The sequence below is a fragment of the Amblyomma americanum genome, chromosome 1 (genome assembly GCF_052857255.1).
Source record: "Amblyomma americanum isolate KBUSLIRL-KWMA chromosome 1, ASM5285725v1, whole genome shotgun sequence".
Taxonomy (NCBI): domain Eukaryota; kingdom Metazoa; phylum Arthropoda; class Arachnida; order Ixodida; family Ixodidae; genus Amblyomma; species Amblyomma americanum.
In genome coordinates this window covers 305,814,460-305,835,217 of record NC_135497.1, presented here as the reverse complement: position 1 = coordinate 305,835,217, position 20,758 = coordinate 305,814,460, and the positions used below count along the sequence as shown (strand labels likewise).

Below are 20,758 nucleotides of genomic sequence, written 5' to 3'. Positions count from 1 at the left end.
CACGTGAAAAGTGATCGAAGTGTGCCGTTAAGAGAAGTGGCACTTGCAGTGGGCTAGCATGCCGCTCAGTATATCGAATGTTTTGTTCAACACAAGTTCTGTATATGTGAACAGTAGTGCTATATTCTGTGTGGGATTTTCAAGGGGCTGTCCTGACTGTTCAATATTATTATTTGGCAGTTCAATGTATCCGGGTTTGCTATATCGTTCGATATATCCGTGTTCAACTATACCTCTTTGCTTGCAATTTTCCCAAAGTAGCACATTTTGCATGCCCACAGTACTTCACCGCAGGGGATGTGGGGGTCCTGGTAGTTAATTTTGTAGTAGCATTATTTATTTGTGCATAGTTTGCATAGTTGATTGATGATCTTGCCTTAAATCCTGTGTGTGAGGAGGAGGAAGAAACTTGAAATTCAGAAGGAAGCTGGTCTGCAGCTGAAGGGCAGAGCTCTCTGTCTACGGCTCCAGTAGCCTGTGCATTAAAAGTAAATTTTTGAAGTTAATGCCAAAAAATTTGTTGTAAAGCACCTTTGACATCAAGAATGTCTGGCTGCTCATTTACATCCAGCTACTTTGGGCTGCAAATCAGCACGGCTGGAACAGATGTGGGATGAAACAGTTCACATTTTTTTGTAATGTTCATTTTGTGGCTCCCAGATTCCAGAGGCCCTTGTCCACAATAAATGTTTCGGTGGAAGTGGTGTGGTTGAAGGCTTCTATCTCGGTTCATTTGTTTTCCATGTTTTATTGTATTCAATACAGGCAAACTTCCTTAAATGTTTGCCTTCAATGAACCAGACGTTTGTATGGTCTTACTTTTGCAAATGTGTGGTTGCTGCTTCCAGCAAGAGATCAAGGACGTGCTCGACAAGGTTTGCTCCTGGATGCCACCTTCACTGGAGCAGCGCTGCATCAACACTGTCAACACATACTTTGACCTATTTGTGACCCTGATCACACAAGGACTGAGCCCAGAGCAAGTCTGCCAGCAGATTGGTCTTTGCCCCACTGGTGAGAGACAGATTCTACTAGTCAAGGTTTCAGCCATGAGAAAAATTGTCTGAAGCATGTCAGCTGTTGTGCCAAGATCACTTGTGCAGCGACTACTTGATATATATGTGTATGCAATATAATTATTAATTATGAATTAGTAGACCACCCCCGCCCTCCTGCTGCCCTGTGGTAGTGTCACTGGCCTCTTCTATCACTGCGTGTGACATCATCATAAATGGCAGCGTGAGATCAGAATTGGAGTACAGCACTTTGGTTGCAAAAAACTGTGAAGGAACTGATGGTACCAGCAGACCTTTAAAAAGCATGCGAAATCGTCACAGCTGGGTTTAGATATTTAGTGCGCAGTGGGAGAAAAGAAAGGGGGTGGGGGGGTCGACTGCTGCAGTATTCTGACGGAAGCTTATGCCTGCTGTGTGTGGCCTCTGTGAGTGCAGCAGGTTGCAGGCAAGCCTCAAAGAGAGGGCATGTTGGCATGCAGACAGCTAAGTTGAATTGGGAGAGTGCTGCGCCAGTGGGTAGCCACTTTGCAACCAAGTTTTGCTTGGTGCCCCTTAAATAAAGTGTCAGTGTTCTCATCTAGACTTGCTTCTTTACAGCCCTTAGCTGTAAACTATGTTATAGCCTGATTATGCTTTATGGCATAAGGTCCCCCTGTATGCTATTTAGGCCCCAGCTAAGACCTTAACTTAACTGCAATTCTAGTTACCTTGTGCATGCGTGCCACGTGTTATGAAGATTAGCGGCAAGCATGAAAAGTTTTGAAGTTGCTGTGATATAACAAGTGTGCATGTTGTCATTAAAATTCATGATTTGGCAGTTTAGGCATCGCTGTACAATGGAACCTCATTGTTATGCTCCCGGGTGCTGCATTTTCCCGGCTGCTACGTTTTCATGAGCCAGTCCTGTCTGAGCTCCCGTAGAAACCCACATAATACGAACTTTGGCTGTTACATTACAGCTGTGGCAGCTTTCCCGCATGCAATGTCACCAGTGCCACTTTGCGATACCGGTTCACCCCGTGCTGGCATTTTGACAGCCTACATTTAGCTCGTGTGTAACGACGACGAGGCCAAAGCAGAGCTCTGTACTTCATCAGCGCTTGGCCACCACAGTTCGGTGGGTTCCAGTGTGTTGCACCCACGTCGACGCCGGGTCGCACTTACAGGCGGCGTGAATTCTGTTGTGGCTGTTGATGCAGTTCCATCTCCACTGCGGCGCAAGCGCGAGCAACTGAAGGCGCGAAAACAAAACTTTACGCCGTACGAGATGCAGCTGCGCAGGTTGGCTCCGAGGCATCTTTCTGTCGTTTGCGTTTTCCCTGTCACCTGCAGCTTAAAAAAGTAATATCTAGGTTCCAACTCATGAGGATTGAGTAGGATTAAAGCGGCTGCCGCTTGAGAACGGTGCGCCCAAACTTTGCCCACTCCTTGCGCTCGCCCTCTTCACTGCTGCCTCCCTTCCGCCAACAGCTGCTCAGGCAGATGGGGAGACACTGCTGGGTGTTTAGGACTTTCTGTGCATGCGAATGATTGCAAGAGCATGTTCTCCATACTAGAAGTAAAAACGAATGAAAAAACCCGGCAGGCAACAATGTACTTTTTTTTTTCGCATTTCCGGGCTACTGCATTTCCTGGCTGGTACGTCTGAATGAAATTATAAATTGTATCCATGATCTGAACACCCTCTGAGACTGAGGAGCTCGTGGAGCCAGTAGCAGTGTGAAAGTAGCAGACAGGCTTTAGAAATTGCCATTCATAGTTTTTACCTTACTTTATGAATACAAGCTAGGATATATGAACATTTCTTGGATGTTATTGGCAGTTCCTATTGTCAAAGTGAAGTAGATCTTTTGTTCCTGGGCAACTGTGAAAATTATTTACTCAAGTCAAATAGCATACCAGCCAAAGCTTTATTAGCCTGTGGTTCATTTGCATTCGCCTGCTAGTGTAATAGGTTCATGTATCCAATTGTTGAGTGTTTAAAGACTGCATTTAAGGTAGTTAAATGCAAGGGTCGTCTTCATAGCCAAGCATGTTCCTACTCTTGTCTTGTGTGGTGGTGATGCTGAGATATGTTGCTTTCAGGAAAGGAATCCAAGCTACCACCACATATAGGCGTTCCTCCCAAGAAGGCTTCAGATGAGCAATGTGACATCTGCAAGGTTATTGTGCAGTTTGTCTACAATGAGCTCAAGGACAAAAAAACTGAGGTAGGTTAATCTGCTTAACCTGAACAGTTTGCAAATTTGTTTTTGTTTGCTTCCCTTTTCTGGGCTTTTTTGGCATATAATATTGTAGTGGTTGTATCTTCTGCCATCTTGAACAGTGGTACTGCAGTTGAATACTGCAGCAGTCAAATTTGAAGGCAACCAAGAAAATTTCATTGTTATGGTAGTTTTCGAGTAACACTCAGGTCGTGGATTCATCTTATTAATGGTAGTTCTAAGCGGTAAACTTAAGTGCTTGGTTTATTAAGGCAGATTGCTTTGGCTGTGGCAGAAAATCGGAGAGCACTTCTTTTAGTTTATCTGTTTGTTTTGCCATCGAACTTTGTATGTGTTTGTCGTGGGGTGTAAACGCCGGTACTAAGTAATTTACATCAGTTTATCATAATTTTAGCCACAGAGCATAATTTCATGTTACGGTAGGCATTCACTGGTGCTCTTTTTTAACATGATTTTATAACATGCGTGTTATGTGTAGTTGTGCACATGTTATGGGCCGATGTTCAGTTTGTCTTATGTTTGTGGGATGGTTGAACTATTTCTGGCTTCTTCTCAACCACAATATTGTGAGGCAGATAGATCTGTGAATGGCCAAGAGAAAAATGAATTTTAGTGAGAGGAAAAGGAGGAGAGGTCGGCCGGTGGTAACATGACCCTGGCCTGCTACTGCACGCTGGGGAAAGGGGGTAGAACGTGTAAGCTACTGCATTATGGAAAACATTATCAAAATAAAATGGAGCACTGTGTTCTGTTTCTAATATTCAGGAGGAGGTGAAGCAGCTCCTAGACAGAGTGTGCTCGCTGCTGCCGGATTCGCTGCAGCAGACGTGCATTGACACAGTAAACACCTACTACGACCAGCTGGTAGACCTCATTGTGAAGGGATTCACTCCAGAGCAGGTCTGCCAAGAGCTTGGCCTCTGCACTTCTGGTGAGTTCTTGGTTTTGTTGGAAAAACTTGCGTAGCATTAGCTGTGCATAGGACTTTCTCTGGGGCATGTGCCATTGGTGCAATGTTGTATCGTAATTGAGAACTGCCTCATTCGCATGCTGCCAACCAGTGGGGTTGTGGGCTTGGTCTGTGTTAACCGAGAAATGGGCACTTTTGTTCTGGGATTCTGTTGCTCACTTTTTTGCCGCAGGAAAGAGCAAGTGTTTTCTTTTAACCACTGATAAAAAAAAAATGATGGAGAGGTTTGCACCTGCAGTGCTCCTGTAGAGCCTTCTGTGTGGACCTGGCAGTGTTAGCCATGGGTTGTTATAAGAACGTGCTTGTCGCAGCTATGTGCAGTTGTGTCAGTGGCTGCAGTTTTCCTCTCCAGTTTGTACATACACTTTGTTTCAGTGTCGCTCAACTTTGTAAGAGGGAAATTTTAGGTATCCTTGTACATGTTTACTTGTACATTACATTTATCTAATGCATCCCATGCATCTCTTATTGCCGCAGAGTTAGGTCCTATTTTAATGAGATATTCTGCATTTACTTACGTTCAAAGTAAGGCTGTAGCAAGAGTCAAATTGGGAGACAGGTTGCACTAAGAGCTAGATACATTTATTCCTTGTTTCAGCAGTGTGTCTAGCTCACAGTCGCTTATAGGATTGTGAGAAGCTGTAGATGGTGAGTGTATGCAAAATACAGATGTGACTCTCAGGGAACACTGGCAGTCTGAGCAAATTTTTTAGTTTTTTTTTCCCATTCTTGTTTCTAGTACTTCGAAAATATTGAGATGTGATGTTTTCATTTTTCACTGTGAACTGATGTGAAGTAGTTATACATAGCTGGTTCTGGCAGTTATGTTTACACTTTGAGGCTGAACTTAAAACTAAACCTTAAAAGTTCTGTTTGATGTCCTGCTCTGAGTTATTGTTGAAGGTTGCTCATATGCTAAAATTTGCTTTAGGTTCAATATCATCTTATCAACACAGCAAAGATTACTTCATCAGGGAAATATTTTTACAGTAAAACATACTCCTCTCTGGCTATGGTCATAAGGAAATTTCACAAATGTAAATGTATCTCTACTAGATCACTATTCCTTTGAGGGAACTGGGAAAAGTTTGCTCCACATAAACCTCGTTGCACACTCATATGGCTGGGCAGTGATTATAGCCAGATTGGGGTATGATTGAGTGCAGAAACAATTTCTTTTACTGCACATTTCTACACTCACACACACAAAAAAAATCGCTATGTAGGAACTGTAAAGGAAAAAACAATCTGAAGTTAACAGATGCACGCTAGGCCTTTTAACAGTTATGCGTTTAACATTCTTTTGGGCTGCTTTTCTACTTCTGCTTGAAATCAGGGTTACCTTTTTTTCACCTAGTGTCTGGCTCTGCTGACAAGCAGAAGCAAGCTAAAAACCTGTGTGAAATTTGCAGGTGCACTCCTCGATAAGTGTACCTGATTGTTCACAATTTATTTTCTAGCACGGAAGTCCACCCCTACCAAACCAACCAAGGTCGCTGATGATGAAACATGCACTTACTGTACAACAGTTGTACAGTATGTGTACGATGCCCTTACAGATGAGAAAACGGAGGTGGGTGCGCATTGCTCAAGCATAAAGCATCCAGCATTTAGCTGGGCAGAAAGATCATTTGCAGTGCTAATTGATGCGTATTACTGCTTTGTCGCATCCGACAGGAGGAGATTAAGGAAGCACTTGACATGGCTTGTACGCTGTTCGAAGGTGATGCCCGAAAGGAGTGCATTAACATCGTCAACACTTATTTTGAGATTATTGTCTCCCTCATACTTAAGGACTTCACTCCTGAGCAGATATGCCAGACAATTGGACTCTGTCCATCAGGTGAGTATGTGTTTGTTTTTTGCAAGCTTCTGAGCAATGTAGCCCGGTGCATTTTTGTCTTTACCTTTGAATACAGTAGGTGGACTGTGTGTGAGCTGGCCCATTGTTTAATGATTTTCACATGTGAAAGCAACACTGAGCTGTGAGGCACACCATAGTACTGTGCTTCGGGTTAATCTTGACCATCTGGGGCTCAGTGTGCGCTGAAATTTCCATCCACGAGTGCGTTCACGTTTTGTGTCCATTAACTTCTCTGGCCGAGATTAAACCAGCGAACTCGTGCTTGGTAGCCAAACACCGTAGCCACTGAACCGCTGAACCATTGCAGCAGGTCTCCATGACTGTGCAAGCTGCAGAGTCGCATAAACACTACAGTGAAATGCATTTGATTTATGTTAGGCAGTGTTCTGTTCACATTATCAAAATCATGTCTTCCTTCTTGTGCCATATGTTAATGCAAAGCCGGTGTGCAGACTTGCTAATTTATGTGCCAAGCTCCAGTTAGAGACTTTTCTATTTAATAAAGTCAGTGAAATATTTGTTAGCTTTCATATGAAAGGCCTTTTCTCTAACTAGGTGCTTCCCCCCCCCTCCCCCCTTTCTTTTTTCAGCTCCAGGAGGAGATCTGGAGTGCACTTTCTGCCAGTATGCCCTGCACTTCATTCAGAATGAACTTGTGGACAATAACACTGAGGTGATTGCACTGCTCCTCTGTGCTCCTGTGCACTGCTTTGGCTCTGTGCTTGCATTTCTTCACTTCAAATATATTTTTGTCTCTCAACAGGCCCGGGTAGAAGCCATCCTTGAGAACCTGTGTGCCAAGCTGCCAGTAGACCTGGCTAAGGAGTGTGTGGCATTTGTGGATGAGTATGGGCCGGCTGTCATGGTGCTGATTGCTCAGGAGATTGACCCCAGCATTGTTTGCGTGGCTATCAAGGCCTGCCCCAAGGATGGCCTGAAGAAACGTGAGAATTTTGTGTCTACGACTTTACAGTACCAAATTTCCTAGTTAATTTGCACTTCGTTCTCTAGTGGTATAAAAAGGCTTTGCGCCCCATGTTCTTTCATGTGGATGGTGAAAATATTGGAAAGATCGCTTAGTGTATCGAAAAATAAGGCCTTTTAATTAGACAAACGTGTAGCTGCAGAAGAAGAGGAACGGTTGACAATAGCCAAAAGAAATGGCTGGACTTTCAAATGGCCGCTGTTTAGATAGATTGTTATAATTTCCAGCTAAAATCTGAACCATATCATGATAGGTCAAAAGTGTGTGGTTGGCTTACCAGACAGGATGAAAATCCTGAAGATGAAAGCCACTTGTGGCGCATGCCAATGGCAGGTTCAGAGCAGTTCAGTGGAACTGGAAACAGTTGAGTGGGACTGGATCCTGCTAAGAGCAGTTCCTCCATATCTGCAAACAGAAAGCAATTAGTACAGGGAGAGCTGTTGGGACGGGATGCTAGATGTGACTTGATGAGAATGATCCTGTCATGACCTGTCGCATTTATCCTAATGTAACGTGATAATGATAGCGGCATGAGAGTGGACTTCGCGGGCACAAAACAGGGAGAAAGAAAATGCATACACACAATGAAACTTGAGGAACGAGCCCACAGTATACAAAATGTTGGGCACAAGTTTATGAACAATAATACTTTAAAAAAATTACTTTCTTGTGGCTTGTCTTCATAGGAAGGCCTCCTTTGAGCCTTAAGACAGTACGGCAGTTGGTACCACCATTATCATTGGAAGGTTTCATGTGCCCCTTATTTTCTGAGAGCCGTGGAAAAGATGATGAGATGAGACCGATATGAAGGTAACCGCGGAGTCCCGCATAGCAGTCACCACATTGACCGTGCATGTTAGAGACCTCGTCGTAAAAATGAAACAACTCCCATTCACTCAACCATGCAGCGAGCTTGCCTCCTGATTGTCGGTGATCATTCTCAGCAGCATATAAATGAGTCTTTGTCTTACGCACGGAGCCGTCAGAAAATTGCACGGCAGAATGCGCATTCAATGTTGCGGTAATGTCCGGTCGCCTTAGTTGAATATTCGCAGTTCGGAGCTTCTGTTGGTTGACCAATGTGGCATTCATTTCTTTTCGCATTTATTTTTATATTCCTTTTAAGTTTCCCAAAGTTGGAGTCCAACTTGCGTGACTGATCAACCAATATGCAAATAAATATGGGATAGTGTACCTTTGTCACCTCATAATACTTAATTATAGCGTGAAGGGAAACTTTTCACTTTTTTTGGTAAAAAAAAACTCGTTACTTCGAGTAAATACGTATGTCTCGGTTGCTTTGACGTGCTTCTGCCTGTGTTGCAACTGGCTGGTAGAACTTGCTGCTGAGTGGTCCCGCGATACGCATGAACTACTTGCAGTGGAAATCAGCCTTTGTTACACTAAATGTGCTTGTCACATCTCTGACGATTGCGCCCTTGCACTGCACAGTCACCAAAGCCAAAAGCACATTTCTCCCCCCCTTGGATTTGTTTGCTCCAGTGTTAGAGTTGCACATATGAAGTGGATCGAATGCAGCTTTGTGACTCCAGTCTTCAGGTGTGAGGGTTGGTGTGTTTTGGAGATGCAGCATGCACCATGTATACACACAAAAGCAAGTGTGCTGCTCTGAATAAACAAAAAAGCAAAAGTCATTGCCCTCTTTTGCAGAGGAGCTTGAGAAGCATTTTTAGCTCACCACGGTGGATCCCAAAGAAAGCTGTTGCAACAGGCTGAAGTTCCTGTAGAATTTGTAGGGAATAAAACACTCCATCATGAAAGCTATGAGTACTTATCACCTGACTCTGGAGGGGATGCCGGAGCGATTTTAAATATCACCGCACGGTGAACGAACGAAACGTAACTGGCTGTTGATGGGAATAGGCGTGGGCAGGAAAGTGTCAGATTGGCAAATTTCACTACAACCTCGTGCAACACCCGTGCAACACGCTTTCTTGGTTTACATCTCCTTCTTTTGAAATTATCAGCCTGAGTAGTACCAGTGTGGCAATTGTGAATGTCAGCCATGCTTTGTAACTTTGCCTGCAAGTGTTTTTTTCACCTCAAGGGGGATGGTTTGAGTTGTAGCACCTCAAGCATAGAGGAGTGTTTTATAGTGAGAGCTCTGCTTCACAAACAATGCTGCAAAAGCTGTTTTATCTCTGGAGCCTGACCTAAATAAATAAATAAACAGAATAAATATTGCTGCGGCTGGGTTTCGAACTCGTGGCGGCGCGAACAGATCAGCTTCGCTGGGCTGTGCACGAGAGCACTATGCTATCGCTGCAGCTGATCACCCCTCATGTTAAACTGCAATACACTCTCGTGCTGTGAATTGCTCATCGTCATCAGCATCAACTTTCATCTGCGGCGCGAGCAGATCATATGAGCTTAACTTCAATCGGAGCTTAACCTGAGTCTGATATCGTCGCCAGACGTGCCGACGACCCAGCAAAGCAAAAGCATGAGCTAACCAGGCTAAACACATTCTTTCGCATGTCTACTCACTTTAAATACGTTGAAACTGTACCAGTTTTTTTAGCTCACCATGGTGGATACCAATGAAAGCTGTTGCAACGGGCTGCAGTTCCTGTAGAATTTGCAGTGAACAAAAGATGCTTACAATAGAACTTTCACACTGGCATCAAGCTGTAATTAAGTTTGTTGTGCCTCACCCAAGCACTTATAAACAAGGTCCTTTGTGGAGCCATTTGGTTTGGACATCTTGGCAGACAGATCAAGTGTGCTTGTGCAGTGCCAATTTATAGATGCTGACCTCTTTGTCGCAGTCTCTGAACTACTTTCACTCAACAGCTGCTCCTGCTCTCCCATTAGAGCATGCATTCTACACACATCAATTTAGAACAGAGTTACTCCAAATGAAATACAGAAGCCTGTTCCAGACCTGCTATTGGAATTTTCCATTAAAAAACCCGTGTTCTTTTCAACTGCATTTTTGTTGCAAAGATAGAAGTGTAAATGCGAAGGCTGTTTGTGTGCACATAAGTCTTCACACTTTGGTGGCCTTTGACATATAGCCTTGCATAGCTTCTACTTGTGTCATCCCGATGGATTGCTTTGAAGTTGTCCTGAAAAGTTGACAGCGATGAAGGCCAAAGAAATGCTAGTCGTGCACCTAACAAAAATGGAAATTGGGGGAAAAATGAAAAAAAAAAACCCAACAAAACTGGACCCATTGCACTCATAACGTTTTTCAGATGAAGTGAGATTGCTGTAAAAGGTGGTTACCGTTGGACTGGGAATATCAATATGCAAAGCATTTTATAGCACTACTAATTGCACATTGTTGCTGATGTCTTTTTTTTTATTCTTGTGCATACCTAATTGTTGCCACTTCTTTTGTAAATTCAGAATCTGACCTGAAGTTGAGTGAGTGTGCCAGCTGCACATCTGCAGTCAGCTATATTGAGAAGGTGCTCAAGAGTGCAAAGAATGACCAAGAGGTTGCCAAGCAGGTGGCAAATGCTTGTGACCGTGTTCCGAAGACTGTTCGTTCTGAGGTAATGGCTGCACTCTGTTTTATATACTGCACGAGTGTTTGCATTGTTCAGGTGCCATTTATAAACCAGTGCATGGCAGTTTTTCTGTGTTTATAACGTTGTCACAGCTAAGCTTGTCAGAGAACAGTTGAACATTACACATCTGTCGTAAGTATAGGGCCCAGGGGCCATGCTGTATAGATTGTTATGCATCACCAGTGTTCTAGATCTCTTGAAGGTAGGAGAAATTCTGGCCTTCTCCGCTTAGAGAGTTAGGGCTTCCATGGATGCCTTACTATATACGTCTTAGAAACAAACCCATGTGGGCTCTATAAACTTTTGACAAAGGCTGTACCTGCTCAGTGCTACAACATTCGTTTGCTTCAAATCAGTCTGAAAAGAAAGCGTCCAGGATTTGAATCCAGGGTTCATTGCACTATGATTTGGCTTCCTGTGTCTGTTTGGAGACAAAGCCATCGCTGAAAAATAGTGCGGCCACTTGGTTTCAGTTTGTTTTCTGAGCTTCACACCAGCTCATGGTAACGGCGGCTACAGCCATGCATTATTCAGCCAGCTTTCTTTTTTCCTTCGTAGCTTGCGTCTTGCCGTTCCGGCGCAAGAGTGTGTTTCCCACACTTCTGTCTGCTTGATTCTTACTCTTCCAGTGCATCATGCCTGCTTGTCGCATGATGTTCACTGTTTGTGCAGTGCAGCCTCCTCACATGCGATCGTGCCGCTTGTGACAATGCTGCTACCGCGTTGCACCATGAAGGAGGCTGCAGAGGCCTATACTATTTTTTCAGCAGTTCTGCATCGACATCTTCGACAGTGCGTGCACAATAAAGCACTTGAACGAACTAAAAAAAATCATCATTTTCGCGGAGTTAGTACAACAGTCCTGTTCCATATCACAGGGGTGAGCAGAGAAAGTAATTGATAACCAAAGCTCTATAGGGCAATAGTGAATGCACAGCATCATCCCCTCTGTTCAGTATGTATTTGAGCACTAACCAGTCAATGTAAATGCTGATAGGGTATTCAGAGTTGTTATTCTTATTAAACTTATAGATAGTATTGTCCTAGAAGGAAACTGATATATATATATATATATCAGGGCACGCAGACTGTTTGGCTGCTTTTTAACTTCTTATTTTTGTTGTGCACCTGTTGGATGTCTGAAGCAGTCTGCCGTTCTCTTTTCATCATTTCAGTGCAAAGCCTTGATTAGAGCTTTTGGCCCATCAGTTCTTCAGGGTGTTGCACAGCTCGGCAACAGCAAGGTTGCTTGCAAGGTGAGTCTTAATGGGCTTTACTTTGCTTTTCGGGGATGTAGCAGCAGGGAGTGAAGTGAGACTCCTGGCAGGTCTCTTCTCCATCGTGTAGTGTGCAAGGAATTTGCAGGTGGACATAAAAGGATGCTGCTTAAGTGCTACCTCTCAACAGCTGAAATAGCACGAAGTTCTAGTGATGTACACACTTTGTCAAAAGCTGAGCCCCAGTGCGAGCAGGAGCATTGGCGAATGTCATGATTGTTATTAGCGGTGCTTGCGAGTACCAAAGTTGTGCAGGGCAAGTGAGCATACCCCTTTTGCTTTTATGAGATCTCTCTGTCAGCAAGAGCACAAGAGGGACATGCCTTCTTGCCGGGCGCACTCTCATTAGTGCCGGTGAGCACTGTTGATAGCAGTACCACCGCACGGCAATGCTGCTGCTCTGGCCACGGTCACAGTGGGCTCCAAACTTTTGACAAAACCTTTACATGTAATATTTTGTGAGCATTAGAGAGAGAGTGCCTAGGGGAAATCAGTTTCTACTGAAAGCAGGGCCTTTTTAGCCAGGGAGCAGTTCAGCAAGACTCATTTGTTTGTGTAGGGTTTATGCCTATGTCGCCTTTTAGAAATCTTATGTACTAATCCTGTATTCATACAGGTGTGCACTTTCCAACTTCATAATTTCGCGATATTGGCCTTGCAATCAGCTGTTTGAAGTTCATCTCTTTTTTTTATGTGCGTATTGGCTATGTGTAGAATGAGGAGCTTTTGTCAGTATTTATTTTTAATGAAGCTGTATATTTCAGCATTAGTGCATAACATTGTTTGAGCTGGAGCACATATAGCACACCTAGGTGCCATGCTTAAGGCCTGGAAAAAGAATGAACATGATGAAAAAAATTGGCTGGCAGTTTAGCATTGCTAAGCACGAAATATTGTAGCACGAAATATTGCGTAAAAGCTCGGTTTTTTGCAGCGGACACTACTGCTATATATACCTGAAAGTGGGATTGAGGTGTTGACTGACTCAGGGAGCCAGTTATGTGCCTCTCCTTTTCTCAAAATCAACAGTCTAAACCTTTGGCTGGTTTTGAGAAAAGGAAAGGCCACCGCCTACTCACATGATTGAGGTGTCTACAGACCCAGTGAGCCATTTACGCTAGCTACTCAGAGGCTTCACACACATACACAGCCCAAAGTGACTCAGGATATGAGGGACATTTATGAGGGATAATTTCGACCACCTTAGGTTCTTTACCGTGCACAGACATAGCACAGTACACGAGCCTCTCGCATATTGGTTCCTTTGAAATGCGACCGCTGCAGCCAGGGCGAACCCGCTTCTTTCAGGTCAACAGCTGAGCATTATAACCACTGAGCCGACACACACCGCTGAAACCAGGGGAGTGCAGCTGGAAGTGCTTCTGCACTACAAGAGTGTAATTTATATGGGCCTTTTCTGGCATGTCTGCATCTTCTTGCTACAACTGCAGTTTTCATGCTGTTAGTAGCAGCTCAATTATTTAATCATCGCTATGGCATGGTCGAGCACATATACAATGGATGTGTGCTATGTGAGACCTACAGTTTTTCATTTTTGCAAGCATTGTTTTCCTCCTGGTTTTTACTCTCAATTTTGCCTAACTTACGTTTGTAGGGGTAGCTAGTTTTCTGTGTGTACACTGGTTGCCTGCTCTTAAGCACATGGGATTTTTATTGTGCATTCAGAAACTGGACCTGTGTTCGGCGAACGAGACCGAGGAGTACGTGCGCAGGCAGCTCAAGCCTTTGGGTGCTCACCCGTGCTCACGTGGCCCTGCCCACTGGTGCCACTCAAAGGAAAACGCAGAAGCTTGCAAGGTAAGTACTCTGTTCTAGGCATTGTCACTCATTGCTTTTGCTGGCCCAACGAGTGTAGCTTTTTTAAGGCGAAAGCCTTTCTTGGCTCACGAGTATGCACAAGACCTATCCGCAGGAAACATATACAAGAAGTGTCCGCTCCACCTCTCAGTCAAAGGAATAAAAAAACAAAAACAAAAAGAAGTAAAGCAATAAATAAAAATGAAAATAAAAGAAATAAGAATTAAAGGGACACTGAGGAGAAATTGAAGTTGGCTTGTATCGATAGAATACCAGCCCCTGATCACAAAAACGCCACTCTTACTGAAAACAAAGCTCTTGTAAGGTAGAAAATAGCAAGAACCAAAATACAGGTATCGCTGCCACGGGCCAATCTCGCAAGTACAAGTGTGATGACGTTATGGGACAAGAGACGCCGCCTTGGAGGAATTTTCCTTTCTATATGGAGGCGCGAATCTCTGAGGCTGACAAAGGAAGGTTGCGCGGTTCAGTATTGATGTAAGTTTTGTTTTAAAACCGATAGTGCACTTTTATCACTCAAGGAAGACAGACAAAAGACAACCTGAATGTTGGAAGCAAAGAAAAGCGATGCTTTGCAGCGCCACATATGGCCAGGAGAGTTTCGATTTGTTATGGTGCTTCGCGTCTATTAGCTTTGCGTGCCCCGTGGTTTTGTTTTTGACGTGCCTCGATTTACAAGCGCCGAACAGCAGAGGAACTCCAAGTGCCGCTTCAAGGGCTAGTTAACCATTGAAGGAGCCTGTTAAGGCTGGTCAGATGATCGCCACGGTCGATGAAAAACTATGATGGCACAATGGTCGGTGATCATACAAGGCAGTGCGCAGCATAAAGAGCACTTGTGTCTTCGCACGCCGCCCGACGAAACATTCCCGGCTGTGCCAGTCAACTTCAAACTACTTAACGGAAATCGTTTGTTAGGGACGGGAGACAAGGTACAAGGCAGTTCAGAAAAATATGCTGATGGCCTAGCTCTGTTAGGCCAGGATATACATAGCGAAAGCGCAGACTTCTGCATCGGAAGAGTGCATTCACTAGATGCGCCTTTATTCGTCCTCAAACCTTGAGCCGTCGTGGCGGAGTGGTAGGGTCTCCGCCTCATACCCCAAAGGCCCTGGTTCGATTCTGAGCCTCTGCACAGGTTTTTTTTTTTTGATTCAGTGAGTGGGCAGGGGGTTTCAGTGGCTCACAATAGATGCCACCACTGAATACGTTGGTTAGCGGTTAAGCGCGGGCTCTGTTAAGGCGCGTTTATACTCCGGCGTAACGCGTGCAGACGTCATGTCGGCTAAAGCGAGACCCTCTATACTCCAACTGCGCTTGACCGCCGACGCGTTCGGAGGCATCGGCGCACTCTGACCGCACTGACTTGGAGCATGTCTCTATTTCGCGCCGAATGTGCCAGCCGTCGCCGGCCCGGCCAGACTGATTCGGCTCCACAGCGAGGTGCGTGTTGTGACGTCATTCAATAGCTTCGGCAGTTGGGCGGAGCTGTTCTTTTCGAGCTCTCGGCTAATTTAATCCATTCACAGTACACATCTGAAGGTACATGCAGGTGGGCGAGAGAGCCCGATCCAGTGGACCCTGTACCTCCGGAAACGCGCGGAAGCTGCGGAAGCGTCGTGCGTCGGCTTTACTTTCAAGCCGCCAATTTTAAACGCGAGCGCCCTTGAGCACCCATCCGTTTTTTGCGGCAAAAAAATAAATAACCTGGCCCTTGCAACCATGGGAGACCTCGACACCGCCTGCTGCACCGTGCAACCGCGCCGTTAAAGTAATCACAATCCATTGGCCCCAAAGTCCCAGCCAGCCTCCGATGGGCACGACGTGCCGACCTTGTCCTGGCCCCTCGCGACTTCCCGCACTGGAGTTATGATATTTAATTTGCAACGGCTGCTCACGGCGGAAGGGGGAAACGACCAGCCGGCGCCTAAGCTAACCGTGCTCCCTCAAAAGCATCGCACGCTCTGTGGGGCTGAGGTCGCTGAAATGCAGGCTGGAGTTTTGCGAGAACTTCGTAGTCGGGTTCGGGAACGGGATCCATCGTAACGCTGGCAAGATGCCAGTGCAAACGTAAACGAAGCGACGGTAGCGACCCCCGATAGATGCCTTCAACGTGCGGCGGCGGTAGCTTTCATTTCTGCTGCTAGACCGCACCGCTAGCTGCCAGCAATCACGGAGTCTACGTTTACGTCACGTTTCACGTCACTCCATCCTATGACGTCATAAGAGTGTGCCATGACGTCATAAGAGTTCCCGAGTTTGAATCGGAGCGGCGGGAAAAATTTCTTCAACTTCAAATCCAAATTTCTTTGTAATAAATGCACCTTTCGCTCCCGGACAAGCCATGAAATGTTGAACTATCAGATTTTGCTAACAAAAAAAATTTGATACGAGCTCTCCTTAGTGTCGCTTTAAAAAGAAATAGTAAAAGGAACAATAAAAAAATAAAGATAATTAAATGAAAAATGGAGGGAGAACGAGAGGACAGGGAAAGGCTTTCGCATCGCTGCTCATAAGCAGACTTACGTGCAAATGAATTTTTTATATTCTGCAGCCTCTTCTGTAATGGGATGGGCAGGTCTTTCACACACGGTGTAAGAATATATTTAGGTGTTGACACTGACCGTTTGCCGCGGCGAGAATGTGCATATCTTATGTTTGCATTCCAGTACATGTACCAACCGCAGGGACCCGGGGGCACTGCGGAGCAATGGCCAATCGCTTGCGGAGCGGTGGGCGCAGTTAAGCGGCGTGCCCTGCTTTTGGTGCTATTTCGGGCTGTGCTTGTCTGTTTCTTGCTGCCAAAGTGCGCTTCAATGCATGAACATTCAGTTCACCCATGTTATGTTAGGTTCCCTGCCTCTGCGTTGCGGTGTACACCATGCACAAACAATTTCAGCTAAAACTAGGCTGTTGTGTAGTGGTTTGGCTTCTCCCGCAATGATCATTGCGCAAGCTCCCATCTTGGAGTGTTCCGAGCCCGTGGACGGTCATCGCGGCCTATGCTCCTGGTGGCTGTTATGTGTTAGTTGTTGTTGTGGCATACCTGCGAAACCCTGCCTTATCCGAAAGCCGACTCATCGCGATTATGGGTAATGCCTGCTTTGCACTCAACTGCAGTTCGGGCTAGCAGACTTGCGTTGATTGAACGCCGCTTTTTAAAACTCCTTCGGTTGTGGGGTTGAATTGGGGAGATAAATACGTTCTCCCCGCTTAACCGCGGCTGACACAGTTCAAAACTGCCAGACCTCACCCCGTGATCGCGTACGCTACCGAGCGCACGCCGACTACGGTGAGCTTTGCTCTGAGGGAACAAAGGAACGACACACTGGCTGACACAAACAGGCCTTTATTGCTACAGCAACAATAATGCCAGCTAGCAGCAAAATATGCTGCGGAATCAAGGGTGTCCAACTCACCAGCAAAGTTACGAGCGAATGTTCGCCCATGCTAGGGCAAGGGATACTCAGAGGCCGGATGGGACGAGATATGGGAGCACGTCTCCCCGCTACTTCCTCGCCTCGCTGGCTAAGAGTGGAGCTGCGTGTGAAACGTCCGCTTGCGCCGATGATCCCAGCCGAAGAGAGTCATGCTTTCTCCAGCGCGCGAGCTGCAAGCCGTCTCTCACGCTGCGACACTGGCACCCTGTCTTGCTAGTTAAGGCAACTAACCAGGGAATGTGCCCCTCCTCGAGGCGAGGCTGCTGCTGCACGGTGCATCGCGCGAAAGCAAATCATAAGGGGAAACTGCGGGGCTGATTCCCCACACGGTGCACACTCACTTGGACCTGGTTGAATTGGCTTCAAAGGGTTTAATGTCCCAAAGCACGCAAGGCAATGAGGACGCAGTAGAGGAGGGCCGTGAATCATTCCGACCACCTGGGGCTCTTTAATGCGCAGTGATATCGCACAGTACACGGGCTTCTTGCATTTCGCTTCCATTGAAATGCGACTGCCGCAACTGGGACTGAACCCATGTCTCTCGGGTCAGCAGCCAAGTACCATAACCACTGAGTCACCACGGTGACTTCGCCTGGACCTGTGGCACAGGGTAATGGCCAGAGTAGATGAGGTATTTCAACCTAGAGACCATGCCTTATGTAGTTATTAGTTCAGCATTGAGCGGATCCATGTTTCTGAGAAGTCTACATGGTATCGGCCAAAGAGACAGATGCAGTAATTGTAAGAACTGCTCCTCGGTCTGGCCTCCTGGCTACCCATAAGTTGGCTATCAAGCTGCGGCTAAATGTGTTTGGGGCCTAATGTTGTGAATACACGAAATTACATCTCTCAGCAAGGGTGTTTGTTGGACTAAATTTGTTTGTTGCACAGAATTGTTATTGATTGAGGCCGCCGGGAATTAATAAATGAGGATTGTGCAGTTTGTTATCACCAATCGACATATCGGTTATAGGAGGGGGACCGCGGTAGAGGGCTCCAGATTAGTTCAGACCACCTGGGATTCTTTAATATGCGCTGACATTGCACAGCACACGGGCACCTTTTGCATTTCGGCTGCATTGAAACGCTGTCACTGCAGCCGGGCTGGAACCCGTCTACTGCGGCACAGTTGCCGAGCGCCCTGAGCACTGAGCTATCTTGGGTTCAAGTGTATGGAGGTCATCATGTCAGCTAACAAAACAGTCGGTGCTACTGACAGTGGTATGGACCCCCCCCCCCCCCCCCCCCCCTTCACTTTCCTTCACTCTCCGATGAACCTCTTACGTGGGCAACTAGGTGCGAAATGGCATGGTAGCGTAGCAAATAGTTTTAGTTGGTGATCTTAAGGCTTCCAGCAGTTTGCACCCGCTGTGCATTTTGATGCCACAAAACACGGTGGTATCAAAGGCAGAGAATATGCTGGCAATGTTTATAACGAATATGAAGGTGCATAGTTTGCATGACTTTTGAATGATCGGTGTAGCATATTGTTGCAGAACATTATTAAGGGCAACATAGTCACTGTAGCAGGTGCACTGCAATTCTTCGGAACCGAGTCCAGTTTACAACTTCAAGTATTTTATCTTTTCGCGTGCATGCCCGTCTCACTTTCCTTGAGATCATCAGCCGCTCATCATCGTCGGTGTTGGCATAAAAGATGAGCTCAGTGGGAGGGACGCCAGTGGGATTTTTAGCAAATCATTGTTGCGCCGCTTAGCTACAATTGTACTCCGTTAACCACTAGAACATCGCAAACATCGCCTTTGAAGCGTCGTGCTGATGGTTTCCTTTCGCTCCCGCCGCTCGTTCGTATAGCGGCAGAATTCTCCTACTGAGAACGAGAATGTTGGGCCCATTCCCAGCTTGAGAGGCAGTATTTGTAATGCAGATGAAATGAGCAAGTGCCCTTGAGATTTTTTTGCACATCAAAGAACCCAGGTGGCCGAAGTTAACCATCTTCTCTGCACGGCAGGCCTTGTATCACCATGCTCGTCAACTGATTACGCTGCTCAAGCAATGTTGGAACGTAAGCGTATAAGCTCTTTGGCCCAAATGTGGGAGTGTGCACGTTGAAGCCGACCATTTATCTTGTAAGTGCCATAATAGTTAACTATGCTCTCGGCAGTCGTGCGGAAGAAAGAAAAAGCCTTGCAATGAATGTATGTGAGCTAGCAAGGATCACAGGGCCACGTCCTTGCTGCTGTTTTGCCCATTCATGCTGTCCTAGCAAGTAAAACACTTAGTAGCCCAAAATGATTTGATGTCGACAGTAGTTTCATCCTTCTGTGCCTTGCCGCACTTACCAAAGCATACGTACACGCTGCGGCACCGGATGATCCCGCTACACCTGCATTACGGCCGCCACAGCTTGGTGACTAGACAAGTCTCCGTTGCGTGATGCCATTTCTCCGTGTTCAAGAGAAGCACTAGGAGCGGTGAACAAGATCTGGTCGCGCCTCCGGGTGCAGTGTCAGCACCTAAATATATTCGTACACCGTGCTTTCACATCACACACTAGGGCACATATTCTCAAAAGATAAAGCTATGGGCATCAAGAGGGCATTGGAAGTCTGATTGTGATTTTTTCCAGTGTAATGTTAGTTTGCATTTATCAGACTGCATTTTTTTGTGGGCATGTAAAGTTGAAGTGGCTCCTCATCTAATCGCGACATGTGTTCATATGTGGTGGAGTGCTCTAAGTAGGTTTGCAGTAATTATGTAGCACCATTTTTTTTTTTGCCAACAGTGCCAGTTAAGTGCAGGAAAGAAACTAGTATTCTGAAAATAGCTGGGCCATGTGGTGTATATATAGTGTAAGCACCACACACATGGCAAATTTTTGCTCTTTTTCCCCCTGGCTTGTATATCGTTTTGGGGATTACAATGCAGGGCAGCAGCATGTCATGAGCACTTCTGTTGCAGATTTTGTTAAGAAAAGTAGTGGCAATGACTCGTGATTCTGAATCCTATCATCAGTGATATTTTCTTTTGCTTTTTTAAGCTCATTGTTTGTGGGCTGCCCTCTTGTAATTATTTTCCTTAGTGGTGACTACGAATGTGAGCCTAGGTTAAATGTTTCTGCTGAAAGAATAGCCTTAACTGACAGCGTACATGTTGCAAGGGTCCATTTAGTTTGGCACACTCAGTGTGCTTCTTTCTATGTGCTATACTGATGTCCTTGGTGGTACGGCTGAGGAAATTTGGTATATTTTGGAATTTAATGTTATTTTGAGATGCAGTGGATTCCCTTTAAGATGAACTTTTGAGCAGAATGCTGTCATCTACAGAACAGTTCGAGGGCCTTGTGTTTAGTTTCCCATAGATGCACAAACCATCCTATGTGTTCACGTAGGCTGCATAACAAAGGAGAATGCAACAAGAAACCTGGCAGGAGCAACCATGAAAAGTTGCTGGCCTTGCATATTGCATGCATTCTACTGTTTAAACAAGTTTTTCAGGAGAAGAAAGGTTATAAGCATCTTTAATGAGCATTTGGCAACGTTTTCTTTTGTGGCAGAAGTGTAGTTGTAGAAAGGCCAATATGCACCAAACCTGAATGACTGTGCAGAACTTCTAGATATATTATGTGAGGGCTTGTTACATGTT

The 20,758-nt window shown here is 45.6% G+C and overlaps 1 protein-coding gene across 3 annotated transcripts in view; it reads left to right on the top strand.

Annotated features, from left to right (window-relative positions):
* Sap-r (prosaposin) overlaps positions 1 to 20,758 on the top strand; it is an 84,479-nt gene that overhangs the window by 43,518 nt on the left and 20,203 nt on the right. For all 3 annotated transcript variants that reach the window (XM_077649648.1, XM_077649647.1, XM_077649649.1), the window contains exons 26-35: positions 849 to 1,014; positions 3,102 to 3,226; positions 4,007 to 4,172; positions 5,672 to 5,784; positions 5,889 to 6,054; positions 6,666 to 6,748; positions 6,839 to 7,019; positions 10,433 to 10,581; positions 11,772 to 11,852; positions 13,560 to 13,691. In XM_077649648.1, the coding sequence (XP_077505774.1) occupies positions 849 to 1,014; positions 3,102 to 3,226; positions 4,007 to 4,172; positions 5,672 to 5,784; positions 5,889 to 6,054; positions 6,666 to 6,748; positions 6,839 to 7,019; positions 10,433 to 10,581; positions 11,772 to 11,852; positions 13,560 to 13,691 (1,362 nt within the window). The remainder of the gene's footprint in view (positions 1 to 848; positions 1,015 to 3,101; positions 3,227 to 4,006; positions 4,173 to 5,671; positions 5,785 to 5,888; positions 6,055 to 6,665; positions 6,749 to 6,838; positions 7,020 to 10,432; positions 10,582 to 11,771; positions 11,853 to 13,559; positions 13,692 to 20,758) is intronic.